At 47.8% G+C, this 17,351-nt stretch overlaps 1 protein-coding gene and 1 long non-coding RNA gene across 4 annotated transcripts in view; one reads left to right on the forward strand and one right to left on the reverse strand.

Annotated features, from left to right (window-relative positions):
- The window catches only part of EFCAB8 (EF-hand calcium binding domain 8), a 62,081-nt gene extending 44,799 nt beyond the window's left edge, over positions 1-17,282 (reverse strand). For 2 of the 3 annotated variants that reach the window (XR_014008581.1, XM_081196020.1), the window contains exons 1-5: positions 17,143-17,282; positions 9,387-9,453; positions 7,427-7,607; positions 4,789-4,907; positions 2,518-2,621 (exon numbers count right to left, since the gene is read on the reverse strand). Coding sequence is in view for 2 of the 3 variants with exons in the window: in XM_081196020.1 (XP_081052146.1) it covers positions 2,518-2,621; positions 4,789-4,907; positions 7,427-7,607; positions 9,387-9,453; positions 17,143-17,240 (569 nt within the window). In the remaining variant the exon portion in view is untranslated. Of the gene's footprint in view, positions 1-2,517; positions 2,622-4,788; positions 4,908-7,426; positions 7,608-9,386; positions 9,454-11,314; positions 11,547-17,142 lie in introns of those variants that run through there. The other variant, XM_081196021.1, reaches the window with a different exon arrangement.
- Positions 4,799-17,202, forward strand: LOC308588421. Its single transcript, XR_014008740.1, has 3 exons — positions 4,799-4,930; positions 6,302-6,493; positions 17,078-17,202. It is a non-coding gene; the product is annotated as an uncharacterized lncRNA (long non-coding RNA).
- Positions 17,283-17,351: the final 69 nt, after the last annotated feature.

Raw genomic sequence — 17,351 nt, forward strand, 5'->3', positions numbered from 1 at the left:
AGCTCACCCCGTCGCGGGGATTCGAACCACCGACCTTCTGATCAGCAAGTCCTAGGCTCTGTGATTTAACTCACAGCGCCACTCAAGTCACAACTGGGGATACCAACGGGGGGGGGAGGTTTGCCATTGACGCCACAAAGTCTGTATTTGTTGGCAGATTTAAGGCGAGGTGTAGGAGGTAATAGCACAGTTGCACAAGAAAATCAGGGCGGCCTTTTGCAAAGTCATCGAGAGCAGGGCTGGATTTTGCATTCATCCCTAGAGGGCACAGAGCAACATTCCATCAGCAACAGGCGGGACAGGAATCCTTTGCTCCTGGGGACCAGGAGTGGCAAATTCTGTCTGAAAGGTGAATGGGAAAACCACCTCCGTCAATAACTTAAACCAGGGATTCCCAAAATGGGAGGTAGCACCCCACAAGGGGGCAGTAGGATTCCCGGGGGCTGGGGGGGGGGGACAAGGGCAGCAAGGGGGTGGCTTTCAGGTTTTGAAAAGCTAGTCTTGCTGGATCAATTTCTTCAGTTTTGTTAAATCAATTAAACTGAGTAGTTTCGATTGGGTTTTGAAAAAAACGTGCAATTAATTTTTTTAAATTTTCAATGCAACAGTACAACAAAAATTACAAACATAAAGTCCAAAACAAAGCAGTACAAACAAGGGGGGGGGGAGAACACCCATCTACAAAGAAAACCGTATCGTCATATGTACGTAATGATTAGTATGAAAAAAAAGTGCTATTAATCATTCGTGTCTTGAATTTGATTGTGCTATGATCTTCCTTCAACATCAAAAAAACTAAGATCATGGCCACTGGGCCCATCGCCTCCTGGCAAATAGAAGGGGAAGAAATGGAGGCAGTGAGAGATTTTACTTTCTTGGGCTCCATGATCACTGCAGGTGGTGACAGCAGTCACAAAATTAAAAGACGCCTGCTTCTTGGGAGAAAAGCAATGACAAACCTAGACAGCATCTTAAAAAGCAGAGACATCACCTTGCCAACTAAGGGCCCTATATAGTTAAAGCTATAGTTTTCCCAGTAGTGATGTATGGAAGTGAGAGCTGGACCATAAAGAAGGCTGATCACCGAAGAATGGATGCTTTTGAATTCTGGTGCTGGAGGAGACTCTTGAGAGTCCCATGGACTGCAAGAAGATCAAACCTCTCCATTCTGAAGGAAATTAGCCCTGAGTGCTCACTGGAAGGACAGATCCTGAAGCTGAGGCTCCAAGACTTTGGCCACCTCATGAGAAGAGAAGACTCCCTGGAAACGACCCTGATGTTGGGAAAGATGGAGGGCACAAGGAGAAGGGGATGACAGAGGACAAGATGGTGGGATAGTGTTCTCGATGCTACCAGCATGAGTTTGACCAAACTGCGGGAGGCAGTGGAAGACAGGAGTGCCTGGTTTGCTCTGGTCCAGGGGGTCACGAAGAGGCGGACGCGACTAAACGACTAAACAACAACATGATCTTCCTTAGTGGGTTGTGCAAGCCAGCATTCTGAATTATGCATTTTAATAGGGTAAAATAGGAGGCACTGAGGGTGAGTTTATGGAACAGGAAGGGCTTTGCCTCAATAAAGTTTAGGAACCACTGAGTTGAAGAGTGCCATCTGCAGCCTCCGCCTCGGAATTTGGTCTCCAAATTGACCTCAGGGCCACAGCTTCCAGAATCCTCATTTCAAAGAATCAAGGAGCTGGAAGGGAATATGAGCATCATCTAGAAGTCCAACTCCCTGAAATGCAGGAATATGCAGCTGCCCCTTACGGGGATCAAACCTGCAACCTTGGCGTTATCAGCGCCATGTTTAACCCGACTGAGCTCTGTACTTAAAAGAAAAATCCTTGCTCTGCCTTCCCCCCAGCCACCCACTCCTTGCTTTGTGTAACGCCTTGACTGATGAAGAGTCCTCTGCCCCATCCTGACTATTCGTTTATAGCAATATCATATCACTTTAACCATCATGGCGTCCTCCAAAGAATGGGATCTACAGCTGGTTAAGATTGCCTTGGCCCAGTATACCTGAAGGAGCGTCTCCACCCCCATCGTCCAGCCTGGACACTGAGGTCTAGCTCTGAGGGCCTTCTGGAGGTTCCCTCCTTGCGAGAATCAAGGTTACAGGGAACCAGACAAAGGGCCTTCTCGGTGGTGGCACCTGCCCTGCGGAATGCCCTCCCATCAGATGTCAAGGAAATAAACAACTATCTGACTTTTAGAAGACATCTGAAGGCAGCCCTGTTTAGGGAAGTTTTTAGTGGCTGATGTTTTAATGTATTTTTGATATTTTGTTGGAAGCCGCCCAGAGTGGCTGGGGAAACTCAGCCAGATGGGCGGGGTATAAATAATAAATTTATTATTATTATTATTAGACACACACACACACCATTCCCCTCCAGAGCTGCAATTCCCAGGGAATTCCCCTGGGAAAAGGGACTGGCTGTTCAGCCACTCTAGGAATTGGCAGCTCCACTTGGCCTTAACCCCTTCCCTCACGCCCAGAGGGCAAAGGGACCCTTACACGGAAACCGGTTTCATGGTCGTCTGGAACTCGGGAAGCATCTTATTTTTCAGCATGTCGTCCTTCCCTCTGTATTCACGCAGCATGTAATTCAGATACTCCTCCTGCAGGGAGAGAAATTGCCGTTGTCATTCTCACTCTCTCCGCCAGCATGGTGCTTTTCCAAGGATTCTCTCGGGCCCGGCTAATACGTAACCCAGCCGATCCCAGTCTTACACGCCACCCCAATCTCTGAGTGGAGAGAGCCTGATGGAGTTCCAGGCGCTCACCCAAGTTTGGTTTCCTTGGGGTGAAGGTCAGCAGAGACTGTGGTATCTATAGGACAGAGTTCCCCAAACTTGAGTCTCCAGCTGTTTCTGAACTACAATTCCCATCATCCCTAGCCAGCATGTCAAGGACGATGGGAACTGTAGTCCAAAAACAGCAGGAGACCCAAGTTTGGGAAATCCTGATTTAGGAGTATGTGGTGTCTTTATGATTGTTATTTTATTTGCACATATATGGAACCTGAGCACAGGATGGGAACAGGCTTGTTTTTGCTGAGATTTCCATTCCACCTTAAGGAACAGACGTGTGGAATTGTTGCATGTCACATGTCTGTTTACATTCCAGCGCAGCATGCTGGGAACTTCTGTTGTGTATAGCTTTTGCTTTTCCCGTTCTCCATGAGACGACATGAGAGAGAGAGACAACATGTTTCTTTGTCCTGATTTATGATTAATAAATCTGTAGTTGTAGTATGCTTCCACAAGCCTCACGCCTATTCTGTGTGCGCAGTACTCTCTGCTGATAGCGTGCCCTGGCTTCGAAGCCCGGGTCGCTGATTTACATCAGAGCTGGGGTCGATGGAAGGAGACGGCACAGCTGGGGCTTGCCAGCTGGCCTCCCGGCCCTCTACATGTCGACAGTTTTCTCCTGCTCTGGACAGTAGGACTTGAACCAATGGCTTCAATTTGCAAGAAAGGAGATTCCGAGAGAACATCAGGAATAACTTTCCAATGTCAAGAGCTATTTGACTGTGGAACAGAAGGTTGTGGGCTTACAATCTACAAGGCAGCCATGGGGACAATGTTGGGGAGTCAACTAAGGCAAGGGTGGGACAGGGAGCTACAAACAGAAAGTCTTGCTGGGAGAGGGGGAAAAGACTGTAAGTGTTTTATAGCCGCCTTTGCCAAGCTGGTGCCCTCAAGAGGTTTTGGATGGCAACTTCCATCAGCCGAGGCCAAAGGATAGACCAATCCATTTATAGGATTGTTACGGAAATTACCGGGGGGGGGGGGCACATCTTTAAAGTTAAATGTTACAAATATTATGCCTGAATGTATCCTTTCAACTTGACAGCTCAGGGACATTACTGTACCTAGCTTTAACAATCATATAAAATCAACCCCTTTGCCAGTTTCCTCCATTCCAACACTATTTAGCCCTTGGAAAAGGGACTCCAGGAAGTGTCCAGAGGTGACAATTGCTGAGCTGATTGTTGGCCAAGGAAAGCCTAATCCCATCACTGGACTTGCCAAGGGGCCAGGCATGCAAAGGAAGTTCTCTTGTACTTTGGGTGGTGGGACTTCAGAGGTGTTTGCCTATGCTCATCTTATACCTGAGTCTTGCCCTGACATGTCTACTTATGCTAATCATGTACCAAGGACTTGTCTGGACATGTTTGCCAAGGTTGAACTAGTGTAACCCCTGTCTACCCCTCCCCTTTGGTGGCATGTCAATGATGCAGCAATGATGCGGAACGAACTGTATTCTGGGATATGGTGGGAAAGTTTTAAAAGTCCTTGTCTCCCCATCCTCGGGGTTCAAAATTCTTCTTTGAACCTGTTGCGCAATAAACTTTGGTCTACAGCTATTTGCTCCGGTTGGTGGCTGGACTCCTTCCTTTATTCCGAAGGGAGCCGCGGGCTTTGCCCGACCAGCTGGGTGACTGAGCAGCCTCGCACCTAGATTTTTCCATAACAGGATGCTGTGCTGAGGAGCAGAGGAAAAGCCCAGGGCGTACAACGCAGGGCGTGCCATTCAGCATCCTGGGAATCTGAGCTACCATGTAAAAACAGCAGAGCAAGTTTCTAGCTCTGAGGGCGGCGATGGTATTCTTTACAGCGCGGAGACCAGAAGCCAGAGGGTGGCCAAGTCAGATTTCTCAGGGAGCGCTGAGCATCTGTGCCCTGCAATAACTCCTTGCCCCACCTGTGCCATGCAAAGCCAAAGGAGTTATGCCGAACGGCTTCTCAAAACATTGCAGAACAAATGCAAGCAGGCACTTGCCCAGTCCACGGCGCCGTCACAGTTGGTGTCCACCTTCATGAAAATCACGTCAATGTCTTCATCGGAAACGTCCCCCATGATCTTCTTCATGGCGCTTCGGAATTCTTCCATGTCCAGACCTGAAAGGCAGGAAAGCAACTGTGTAATTAATTTAATTGTAATAATAATAATAATAATAATAATAATAATAATAATAATAATAATAATAATAAATTTTATTTATATCCCGCCCTCCCCAGCCGAAGCCGGGCTCAGGGCGGCTAACAACAATAAAATAGTACAACACTGTAAATTAGTACAGCGGGTATAAGTCGGAAGTTTCTTTTCTTTGCTGATTCAAATAGTGGATGTCATTATGCCTTTATTCACACTTTCATTCTTCTTTCTCTTTGTTTTTTCTTTCTTCTGTTCTTTTCCATTCTTTTCATTTTACAGTCATACCTCAGGTTACAGGCGGCTCCAGGTTGCGTTTTTTTGGGTTACGGACCCGCCAAAACCCGGAAGTACCGGAACGGGTTACTTCCGGGTTTCGGGTGCCACGCATGCGCAGAAGCGCTAAAACGTGCTTTGCACATAAGCGCGAATCGTAACCCGTGTGGGCGCAGACGCACCACTGCGGGTTGCAAACACTGCGGGTTGCAAACGTGCATCCCGCACGGATCACGTTCGCAACCCAAGCGTCCACTGTATATTTATATTCTCTATAATCTTTACAACATAGTGAATATTTTGTTGGTATTGTATGTATTTTAAGAATCTGTTTGTCTAATAAAAACTTCAATAAAACACGGGAAGAATGGCAATCCAAGATGATGGACTATGCCGAAATGGCACAATTAACTGGGAAGCTCAGAAATCAAGAAGACAAGAACTTTAAAAAAAAAAAGATTGGGGGAAATTTATCCCTCCCCTTATGGTCTTGATTTTTTGGCTGCATTTTAAATTGCATTTTAATCTGTATTTTAAATTGTGCCGTTGGGGTGGCAACGAGATCGCACTGGCCTATTCTGAATGTATTCTGAATGTTCTTATGTGGTGCCAATAAAGGTTACTTGACTTGTCTTGAAATTGGTTCCCCCCCCCATCATGTTTTTTACTGTGATTTTATTGGTTGTTAGCTGCCCTGAGCCTGGCTCTGGCCGGGGAGGGCGGGGTATAAATAAAATAAATTATTATTATTATTATTATTATTATTATTATTATTATTATTATTATTATTTACTTACGAGACCACTGCAAGCAGGTTAAAGCATTAGCAAGATTCTAACCACACTTGTAAAGTAACGGAAAGTATGGGTAATTTAGAAGGATAAAAGTTTGGATAAATACTGATATGCAGTTGTAAATATTAACATTAGGACCCATGAAAGGGATTGGGGGGGGGGAAGAGTGAGGAGATTCAAAGCACTCTCGATATTTGGATTTTGAATTGATGTTTGTAATATGTTTACATTTTTTTAAAATCGAATAAAGAAATCATTTAAATAATAACAATAAGAGCTCCCCTTCCCAGGCACAGAACATTACTCTGCAACCAGAAGGGACACCAAGAGATGGAGGATCCTGAGGGAGATGCCCCCAGTGCGGGTAGGACACCTGCCTTGCCTACAGAAGGACCAGATCATCAGCCACTCCAGGGGAAAGGACTCAGCCTGGAAGCTTGGAGGGCGGCGGAATTTAATCCATCTTAGTGTTTCAACTTCTTGTAAGTTTTAAAGCACTGCTGTAAATCTTTCTCGGGGTTTTTCTGTGTTGCCTTTTTGTAAATTGCTTTGAGGTGTTGGTGTATTAGTAGTAGTAGCAGTAGTAGTATACATGTTATTACAGTGGTACCTCAGGTTAAGTTCTTAATTTGTTCCGGAGGTCCTGAAACTGTTCTTAACCTGAAGCAGCACTTTAGCTAATGGGGCCTCCTGCTGCTACCGTGCCACCGGAGCACAATTTCTGTTCTCATCCTGAAGCAAAGTTCTTAACCTGAGGTACTATTTCTGGGTTAGCGGAGTCTGTAACCTGAAGCATCTGTAACCCAAGGTACCACTGTATTACTTACTTACTTACTTACTTACTTACTTACTTATTTTTAATTTTCCAAAAGCCAAAGAAATACAAAAAATACAGTGGTGCCTCGCAAGACAAAAATAATCCGTTCCGCGAGTCTCTTCGTCTAGCGGTTTTTTCGTCTTGCGAAGCAACCCTATTAGCGGCTTAGCGGATTAGCGCTATTAGCGGTTTAGCGGTTTAGCGGCTATTAAAGGCTTAGCGGCTTAGCGGCTTAGAAAAAGGGGGGGGAGCGAAAAAAATCGCAAGACTCGCAAGACGTTTTCGTCTTGCGAAGCAAGCCCATAGGGAAATTCGTCTTGCGAAGCGCATCGAAAAACAGAAAACCCTTTCGTCTAGTGGGTTTTTCGTCTTGCGAGGCATTCGTCTTGCGGGGCACCACTGTACAGAAGAAACAAAAAGTTTAAAAGAGAAATAAAAATACAGAAATATAAAAAAAAAATTCACAGACCAAACCAAACATTCCCCTCCCCTCTTTCCCTCCTTTGAGATGTATGTAATGAATGAAAAAGAAAAATGAATATTATTTTTTTTTAAATGGTGTGTGGGTTTGAAAGGAGCCCACAGAAAGCAGCCTCACCTCCTCCGCCATCGATGTCCGCCTCGCGGAACATGCGCTCCAGCTTCCGCAAGTGGTCATAGTTGATCTGGTCCTCCACTTGCTTGGTGCGAGACTCATCGTACAAGCCGGCAGCCTTCATCAGCTGCCTGTGGGATGAGCACACCGGGCCCAACTTGCTCAGGAGACCAGGAAGCCTGGGCTGGGAGGAAGGAAGGAAGACAGGGGGTCAGTCTGTCACCGAAAACACCAGAATTACGCTGCATGCCCTTGGAAGAAAGGGCCTGAGCAGCCCGCCATTTCCCTAAGTCATTGGTCCATTTCTTCACGTTTGGTGGGAAGTGAAATAATAAAATTAAGTTCTTATATGTATAATAAGGGACGCGGGTGGCGCTGTGGGTTAAACCACTGAGCCTCTTGGGCTTGCTGATCAGAAGGTCGGCAGTTCGAATCCCCGCGACCGGGTGAGCTCCCGTTGCTCGGTCCCTGCTCCTGCCAACCTAGCAGTTCGAAAACACGTCAAAGTGCAAGTAGATAAATAGGTACCGCTCCGACAGGAAGGCAAACGGCGTTTCCGTGCGCTGCTCTGGTTCGCCAGAAGCGGCTTAGTCATGCTGGCCACATGACCCGGAAGCTGTACGCCGGCTCCCTCGGCCAATAAAGCAAGATGAGCGCCGCAACCCCAGAGTCGGCCACAACTGGACCTAATTGCCAGGGGTCCCTTTACCTTTACCTATATATTATGAAAATGGCCAATATACACTAAACTAGCAGAAACTGCAACTGCCCTCATTCCCCCATTAGTCAGCATAATTGTTGTTGTTTAGTCGTTTAGTCATGTCCGCCTCTTCGTGACCCCCTGGACCAGAACACGCCAGGCCCTCCTGTCTTCCACTGCCTCCCGCAGTTTGGTCAGACTCATGTTGGTAGCTCTGAGAACACTGTCCCACCATCTCGTCCTCTGTCGTCCCCTTCTCCTTGTGCCCTCCATCTTCCCCAACATCAGGGTCTTTTCCAGGGAGTCTTCTCTTCTCATGAGGTGGCCAAAGTCTTGGAGCCTCAGCTTCAGGATCTATCCTTCCAGTGAGCACTTAGGGCTGATTTCCTTCAGAATGGATCGGTTTGATCTTCTTGCAGTCCATGGGACTCTTAAGAGTCTCCTCCAGCACCGTAATTCAAAAGCATCAATTCTTCGGCGATCAGCCTTCTTTATGGTCCAGCTCTCACCATAATATATATGCTTTAGTAAAACAACCAGAGCATGAACAAGAAGTCTCTATAATGTATATGTTTCAGGGCTTGTACAGATTCAAGAATGGTGTACGCTACATAGGAGAATATTTTGAGAATAAAAAACATGGCAAAGGCATCTTTTACTATCCAGATGGATCCCAATACGATGGAGGGTGGGTGGAGGACCAAAGACATGGAAACGGCTTTTACTAAAATGTAAATGGAGACACATACATTGGAGAGTGGTTCAATCACTACAGGCATAGGCAAGGTACATATCTGTATCAGAGCCAAGAGCCACATTTGCTCACAGTCAAACCTTCCAGGGGGCCGTACATTGGTGGTGGGCGGCCCAGAGGCAAAATGTGGACGGGGCTCTTGCATTTGCGCAACAGGCCACGTTCAAGCCACTTCAGTTCCAGAGCTTTCTGCACACAAATCTTCATCTAGGTAAATTAATAAGCATTTTCACAGTTCAAGGCCAGAAGGTTGATGGTTTGAGCCCAACCAGGGACAGCTGTGGGCAAGATTTCTGCATTGCAGGGGGTTGGACTAGATGACCCTGGAGGTCCCTTCCAACTCTACAGTTCTATGAAGCATGGCCAGAGAAGGCCTGACAGAGGGGCCTCAGGTATCCCAGATTACAGCTTGCTGTAAACCGCTTTGATATATTTTCATGGAATACGTACATACGACTTTTGACAGATGCATAAATAAACAACAGTACATCTTCCCAACTCATACTTACTGGGGCGGGAGCTGGTGCCGGAGGAAGCTGCTGAGTGGCAGGGTCTTTCTCAAATTCGAGGCCTCCCCTAAAAATATTAGAAAGAAAGCAAAACCAATGAGCACTTTTAAGTATTTGAAAGACGAGGTCCCCACTCCTTTGGATGGAATCAAGGCTGTGGGCTTTCAGCTTCTCTGAGATTTAAGGAGTGGTCTTGGGTGTGTTCCTCGTGCTCTGCCTCAGTGATTCCTTCTGTAAAATGGGTAATGATCACTCAACCAGGAAGCTCACACTTAGCTAGCAGCTTTATGGCACCTTAAACCGAGGTTATGGGCACAACGACAGAATGTCTAGGCACACTTTTTAGTAACAAGAATGCAAAGCTGAAAATGAATTAACTGCAGATAAAATATTATGTTCATTTTTTACATGGTCTAGTCCTTTCCCTGCCTAACCCCTTAATATTCTTAAGAGGGTTTCTTCTCCAGTCTTCAGAAAGTAGCTGGAAGTGCGGAAGCAGAAAAAAATCCTCCTTTCCTTCCATGCGGCAGTTTTAATCTGAAATCTTAGGCGCAGCACTGCGCTCAGAGCTCAAAAACTGCTTGCGAGAATGAAATTCGTTATTGCAAAACATGCCTAGGACAATGGGAATTTTGAGGGGAAGGGTTGCCAAGTGACCTGAGAAAAACCTCCTCCTGTGCCTTGAAGAACAGCTTGATCAACAAAAATCAGCAAGTGGGGCTTTTCCCAGCTTGCAAGAGAAGCACCAATCTATGTTTCATTATGATCCCACAGCAAATAACCCTCCTTAAAAGTAGTATGAGAGACTGGCACAGTTGCCTGTTAACAACAGCTGATCAAAGCTGTTGTGAAAGGCACAGGAGCGGAAGCTGGGAAAGAAAGTTGGCAACCTGAGCTGCAAGGGGAGCCTCAAAGAGGAGGCTGCCGGGAAGATGGAGAGCAGGCAGGTGGCAATGGGGACAGGGATGGTTTTCCCAGTAGTGATGTATGGAAGAGAGAGCTGGACCATAAAGAAGGCTGATTGCCAAAGAATGGATGCTTTTGAATTCTGGTGCTGGAGGAGACTCTTGAGAGTCCCATGGACTGCAAGAAGATCAAACCTCTCCATTCTGAAGGAAATCAGCCCTGAGTGCTCACTGGAAGGACAGATCCTGAAGCTGAGGCTCCAATACTTTGGCCACCTCATGAGAAGAGAAGACTCCCTGGAAAAGACCATGATGTTGGGAAAGATGGAGGGCACAAGGAGAAGGGGACGACAGAGGACGAGATGGTTGGACAGTGTTCTCGAAGCTACCAGCATGAGTTTGACCAAACTGCGGGAGGCAGTGGAAGACAGGAGCGCCTGGCGTGCTCTGGTCCAGGGGGTCACGAAGAGTCGGACACGACTAAATGACTAAACAACATGATGCCAAGCAGAGGCAGGTATGCCAAGCAGTGAAAGCAAGGCCTGGAAAAGCTCGTTGCTGCTCCACAGAAGATGGGTGAGAGGTAAAGGTAAAGGTACCCCTGACCATTAGGTCCAGTCATGGCCGACTCTGGGGTTGCGGCGCTCATCTCGCTTTACTGGCCGAGGGAGCCGACGTACAGCTTCCAGGTCATGTGGCCAGCATGACTAAGCCGCTTCTGGCGAACCAGAGCAGCGCACGGAAACGCCGTTTACCTTCCCACCGGAGCGGTACCTATTTATCTACTTGCACTTTGACGTGCTTTCGAACTGCTAAGTTGGCAGGAGCAGGGACCAAGCAACAGGAGCTCACCCCGTTGCGGGGATTCGAACTGCCGACCTTCTGATCAGCAAGTCCTAGGCTCTGTGGTTTAACCCACAGCGTTGGCAGCAAAAAGAAGGCAGAAGCAGATGCTTGAAAACGAAGAATCTTTAAAAGCATTTGTGTGCACAAGCTTGCATCAACTGGAGCAAGAAGTGGTACCTTTCCGTTCAGCTCCGGACGTTCAAGATGCTATAGCTGCACTCTGTGCGGATCTGCAAAATTCTGGGAGCTGCTTATGGGTGGCCAGCGATTAATCTGAAACTGATTTCTTTTCTAACGGCGTTCACTACTGCCCACGGAGAAGTAGGATCGCCAGCACAAGGCAGCACTTGCCGCTCTGCTCTGGCCAGTAAAACTGTTTTCTGCTAGGGATCTGAAAAGCCGGTAAACTCCAGGTTCCGTCCCCCCTCCCAGGCCCCACCCCTGAGATCCACCTGCCCCTCCTTTGGGGATTCCAGGCAGGCTGGAATCCCCAAGGGCAAGCGGCTTGGATGGGGCCAAAGTTCAGCAGGCAAACAGCAGCTCTGCATGGGAGAAGAGGGGGCTCAGTCCCTGGCATTGCCTGCTAAGCGGGTCAGGGAGCCTGAAACTATTGGGTTCTTGCCGGAAGGAGTAGCGGGCAAAGCCAGATACATGCACTGCTTCCTATGCCAGCTCACTGTATCCCCGGTTTTCCTTGACTGCAATCCCTCGCCCTGCTCCTTTTAAACATGGAACTGTAGAGTTGGAAGGGACCCTGAGGGTCATCTAGTCCCGTCCCACCCCAAATGCAGTCATCTTTTGCCCAGCATGGGGCACGAACTCATGACCTTGAGAGCAAGTGTCTCCAGCGAATGAACTATCCCAGTCTACATGTTGTTGTTTAGTCGTGTCCGACTCTTCGTGACCCCCTGGACCAGAGCACGCCAGGCACTCCTGTCTTCCACTGCCTCCCGCAGTTGGTCAAACTCATGCTGGTAGCTCCGAGAACACTGTCCCACCATCTCGTCCTCTGTCGTCCCCTTCTCCTTGTGCCCTCCATCTTTCCCAACATCAGGGTCTTTTCCAGGGAGTCTTCTCTTCTCATGAGGTGGCCAAAGTCTTGGAGCCTCAGCTTCAGGATCTGTCCTTCCAGTGAGCACTCAGGGCTGATTTCCTTCAGAATGGAGAGGTTTGAACTTCTTGCAGTCCATGGGACTCTCAAGAGTCTCCTCCAGCACCAGAATTCAACATACAAAGAGCATTCACAGGATCATGCCAATGGTCTGCTCCCATCTGTTGATCGAGGACCCCTCCCAATCTCTGAGCATCTGCCGGATCAGGGCAGTGGCCCGTCTACTCCAGAGTCCTATTCTCACAGAGGCCAACCAAGAGGACCCAAAGGGAAACCACCCCCAGCAGGATCTGAACACAAGAGCAACTTTCCTCTCCTGTGGTTTCCAGCAACGGGGATCCAGAAGCATTGCTGCCTCCAGCCGAGGAGGGAAGAAAACAGCTTTCATGGCGAGTAGTCATTGACAGCCCTTTCCTCTGTGAATTGGTCTAATCCTCATCAAGGCTAGTGGCCCTCACTGCCTCCTATGGGAGGGAGTTCCACAGTTTAACTATGTGCTGCATAAGTAAGTACAGTGGTACCTCGGTTTTTGAATGTAATCCCATTCCGGAAGACAATTAGACTTCAGAAACGTTCGGAAACCGAGGCGCAAAAGGCGGTCTGCTAATTCAATCATGAAAATTGTGAAAAACAACAGGTACACAGCGCAAGCCATTTGACTTCCGAGGCGCGTTTGAAAATGGAAGCATTTACTTCCAGGTTTCTGGCGTTTGGAAATCGAAACGTTCGGCAACAGAGATGTCGGAAAAGTGAGGTACCTGTACAGTCATACCTCGGGTTACAGACGCTTCAGGTTGCGTTTTTTCGGGTTACAGATGCACCGAAACCCAGAAGTACCACAACGGGTTTTGGCGCTTTGCACATAATAATAATAATAATAATAATAATAATAATAATAATAATAATAATAATTTATTATTTATACCCCTCCCATCTGGCTGGGCCTCCCCAGCCACTCTGGGCGGCTTCCAAAAGAATATTAAAATACTATAATACATGAAATATTAAAAGCTTCCCGAAACAGGGCTGCCTTCAGATGTCTTCTAAAAGCCTGGTAGTTGTTGTTCTCTTTGACATCTGGTGGGAGGGTGTTCCACAGGGAAGGCGCCACTACCGAGAAGGCCCTCTGCCTGGTTCCCTGTAACTTGGCTTCTCGCAGTGAGGGAACCGCCAGAAGGCCCTCGTTGCTGGACCTCAGTGTCCGGATAGAACGATGGGGGTGGAGACGCTCCTTCAGATATACTGGACCAAGGCTGTTTAGGGCTTTAAAGGTCAGCACCAACACATGCACAGAAGCGCCAGATTGCAACCCGCGCATGTGCAGACGTGGCGCTGCGGGTTGCGGACGCTGCAGGTTGCGAACGTGCCTCCTGCACGGATCACTTTTGCAACTCGAGTGTCCACTGTACTTTATTTTATGTCTCCTGTCCACTCAACAAAACTCTCTCACACACAACCCTGCTCCTCCCCATGTGTGAGCAACCCAGGCCCTCCATAAATCTGGGGGTAACTCCAGAACAGATTTGGGGGGCACAGAAGGAGGAGGAGGAGGTCTCATTGCACAAGCGGTGATAGGACGCTTACTTAGCACAGCACTGAAAATAAGCCACTCTCTCTTTAAGGCATAGGCGGCATCTTGTTCCTTGGGCAGGGCTCTGTTTTCCAAAGGGGCCTGACAGGCTACACAGACCTCCAAGCACATTCAGCAAAGTCTTTGATGGGCAGAGGTTCAACAGGTGAAGCGTGGCACAGCTTGGAAGTGCAGCAGATGGGAGAAGCTGCACCTGTTGGTTTCTTTGGCTTGCCATTCACAGCCCTCTCCTCCCTGTGGTGGGTGGGGGCTAACTTGTTAAATCTTTATTTTTTATCTAAATCTAAATCTAAATCTAAATTTTTAAGGATTCATAACCTTGTTTTTATCCTGCCATATACTGCTTTGATGGCCGCAGGCTGTGAAGTGGTTTATAAATTTGTAAAACAAATTATAAATCAATAGCTGCTTTCTAGGGAATCTATGTCATAATGTTCATAAGTGTACCAACCAAGCACGTACATAGATCAGCACAGGAAGACCAACCTGGAACCATTTTGATTCCTAAACTGAGCCAATGTTTTCTCTGCAAGGTCAAAGTGGGAAACCTCCCATTGTCTCTTTCCTCACAAATCCGGTCTTAAGGGCACATTTAAGATATGAATAGGGTGAAGATGGGCCAGCCTACCCAGGCAATTCAATCAAGTAACCTGCCAGACAGGAGATAAACAACGACAGGAGAAAAACAACATTCAAATTTCTGTTTTAGACCGCCTTTTCTGTGATGTAGGTATGATGTATCTGAGGGGTGGTCTTAGGTTACACCCCTTCTGTGATGTGTGTTTGATGTTTCTGGGGGTGGTCTTGATCTACAGGGTGGCAATTTCAAAAGTCTTTATAAGGCCTTGCCTTGCGCGCCATTTTTCTGGGTTCCTCATCTCTCCTGCGTGTGAGGGGAGCACCCTGTTGCAACAGATCAATAAAAGATCAGGCTTACTAGCTGCTTTGCTTCTCAATATTCTCTGGTTGGTCTCTGTTATTCTCTCCTACCAATAGGAAACCTATGTAAGGACTCTATATGGGCTCTTGGATACCCCATAAGGGGGAAAGGGCAATTTTTGTTTACAACACAACTCCCATAAGTACAGCTGCATCAGCTTGGGACTGATGAGAGTTGCACTCGGGCAACATCTGGAGGGCACCAGGTTGGCAGACAGCTGGCTGAACGCACAGGATGCGACAACCTTGAGAAGGCAAAGCAGGCCAGTTCTGCCTGACACACACACTCAAGATGCTGCCTTCAATCAGTCACGTAAGGTAGCCAAGATGGCGTTCTCCAAATGCTGTTGGAACTACAACTCCCAGAACCCCCAACCATTGGCTGGGCTAGCTGCGGCTGATGGGAAATGGAGTCCAAGAACACCTGGACACAAAAAGATGAACAGCTTATGAAAGCTGTTTTAAGAGATGCCACGCTACAGCCAGAATTTTGCAGGCTCTTAATCTGTTTTGCAGGATGTTGCCTTCCCTTCACCTGTAGTCAGACTCAAAGGGTGCACTGAGGAGCCATTGCTGCTGAGAGAGTTGAGGCATCAGCTGTCATGACACACACACACACACACACACACATGTGCTTTCGCATATCATGTCTGCGCCCAGCATCAATGGCACATCAAGCCCACTGTATCACCTGGTCTGACTGGCAGCTGCTCCCTCTGCAAGGGAATCCCAGAGGCTCTTTGGATGGGTCATTCCCACATTTAGGAAATTGATGTTACCTGAAGGAGCAAATGCATAGCTTAGAGGTACTCCTGGAAACATCTTTGTTGATAGAGGCCCAAGTTTCCTCTCTGGCTAGGACTGCCTTTTATCAGCTTTGTTTGGTTCACCGACTATGGCCGTTCCCAGACAGGCATAGCCTGACCACTGAAGTCCATGCGTTGGTAACCTCAAGGCTGGACTACTGTAATGTGCTCTCTGTGGGGCTGCCCTTGGGCCTGGTTCAGAAGCTCCATCTGGCGCAGAAGTGAGAGCTTCTGGTCAGAAACATGTGGCACCGTTGTTAAAGCAGCTGCCCTGACTGCCCATCGACTACCAAGCCAGGTTCACAGAATGATAGTATCATAGAATTGTAGAATTGGAAGGAACCGCAAGAGTCATTTAGTCCAAGCCCTGCAAGGCAGGAATATCAGCTAAAGCAGCTATGGCAGATGGCCATCCACCCTCTGCTTAAAAGTCTTCAAGGATGGAGAGTCAACCACCTCCCAAGGGAGACCACTCCACTGTCAAACAGCTCTGATTGCCAAAAGGTTTTTTCCGTATGTCTAGCCGGAATCTCCTTTCCTGCAATTTGAAGCCATTGGTTCGAGTCCTACCTTACAGAGCAGGAGAAAACAAGCATGTTCCCTCTTCCATGTGACAATCCTTGAGGTATATGAAGATGGCTATCATATCTCCTCTCTTCCAGATGGGTGGCATTGTGGTCTAAACCACAGAGCCTAAGGGCTTGCCGATCAGAAGGTCGGTGAGCTCCTGTTGTTTGGTTCCAGCTCCTGCCCACCTAGCAGTTCAAAAGCACGTCAAAGTGCAAGCAGATAAATAGGTACCGCTCCAGTGGGAAGGTAAACAGCGTTTCCATGCCCTGCTCTGGTTCGCCAGAAGCAGCTTAGTCATGCTGGCCACATGACCCGGAAGCTGTACGCCGGCTCCCTTGGCTATAGAGCGAAATGAGCGCGCAACCCCAGAGTTGTCCATAACTGGACCCAATGGTCAAGGGTGCCTATACCTTTTATCATATTTCCTCTTTTCCATGCTAAACATACCCTGTTTCTTCAACCGCTCCTCACAAGGCTTGGTTTCCAGACCCTTGATTATCTTGGCTGCCCTCTTCCGCACACCTTCCAGCTTGTCAATACCCTTAATTTATAAAGCCCTGAATAATTTAGATGCAGAGTACCTTAAGGATTGCCTGAGCCATTCTATCCCAGCTCAATCAGGGAGAGAGGGCAGGTAAACAGGGAGTGACTATAATACACAGGGACACCTTATTATCTACCAGTGAGCTTCAGAGAGGGTAACAAACAAGCAGCAGAGAGGACCCTGCCTCCAAAGAGCCTACAATCCACATTTAGGACTGCCACCAGCCAGCTGGGTCTAGTGGGTGGGGAGGCTTCTTAAGCACAGAGCACATTCTCCATGAACACATAGGCAGGCGTTGGAAGGGGAAGGGAGAGCCTTTCAACAAACGCATAAGCATATTCTGATTTAATGTGAATTTGCATTTCTGCTTGGTGCACAGGTAGGAAGTTGGGAGCAGACAAACACATTAAGGGAAAGATCCGGTGGCCCTGCCCCAACACTCACCAGCTCACGGAGGGGTGGACGCTGAGTTTCCGGGGTGTGCTCAGCAGGGAACTTGTGGGCCTCTCCGTGCTGCTATCTTCATACCTATTGCCCTCCATCTTCAGCAAAGAGCTCAGCAGTCCGCTTGCTTAGTATCCAACCTCTGCAATCAACTTGCAAGGATTCAGCCGCTTGAGTGCCAATAAACTCAACTGTGATGTCACGCTTCA

The sequence above is a fragment of the Podarcis bocagei genome (genome assembly GCF_964188305.1).
Source record: "Podarcis bocagei genome assembly, chromosome: 5".
Classification (NCBI taxonomy): domain Eukaryota; kingdom Metazoa; phylum Chordata; class Lepidosauria; order Squamata; family Lacertidae; genus Podarcis; species Podarcis bocagei.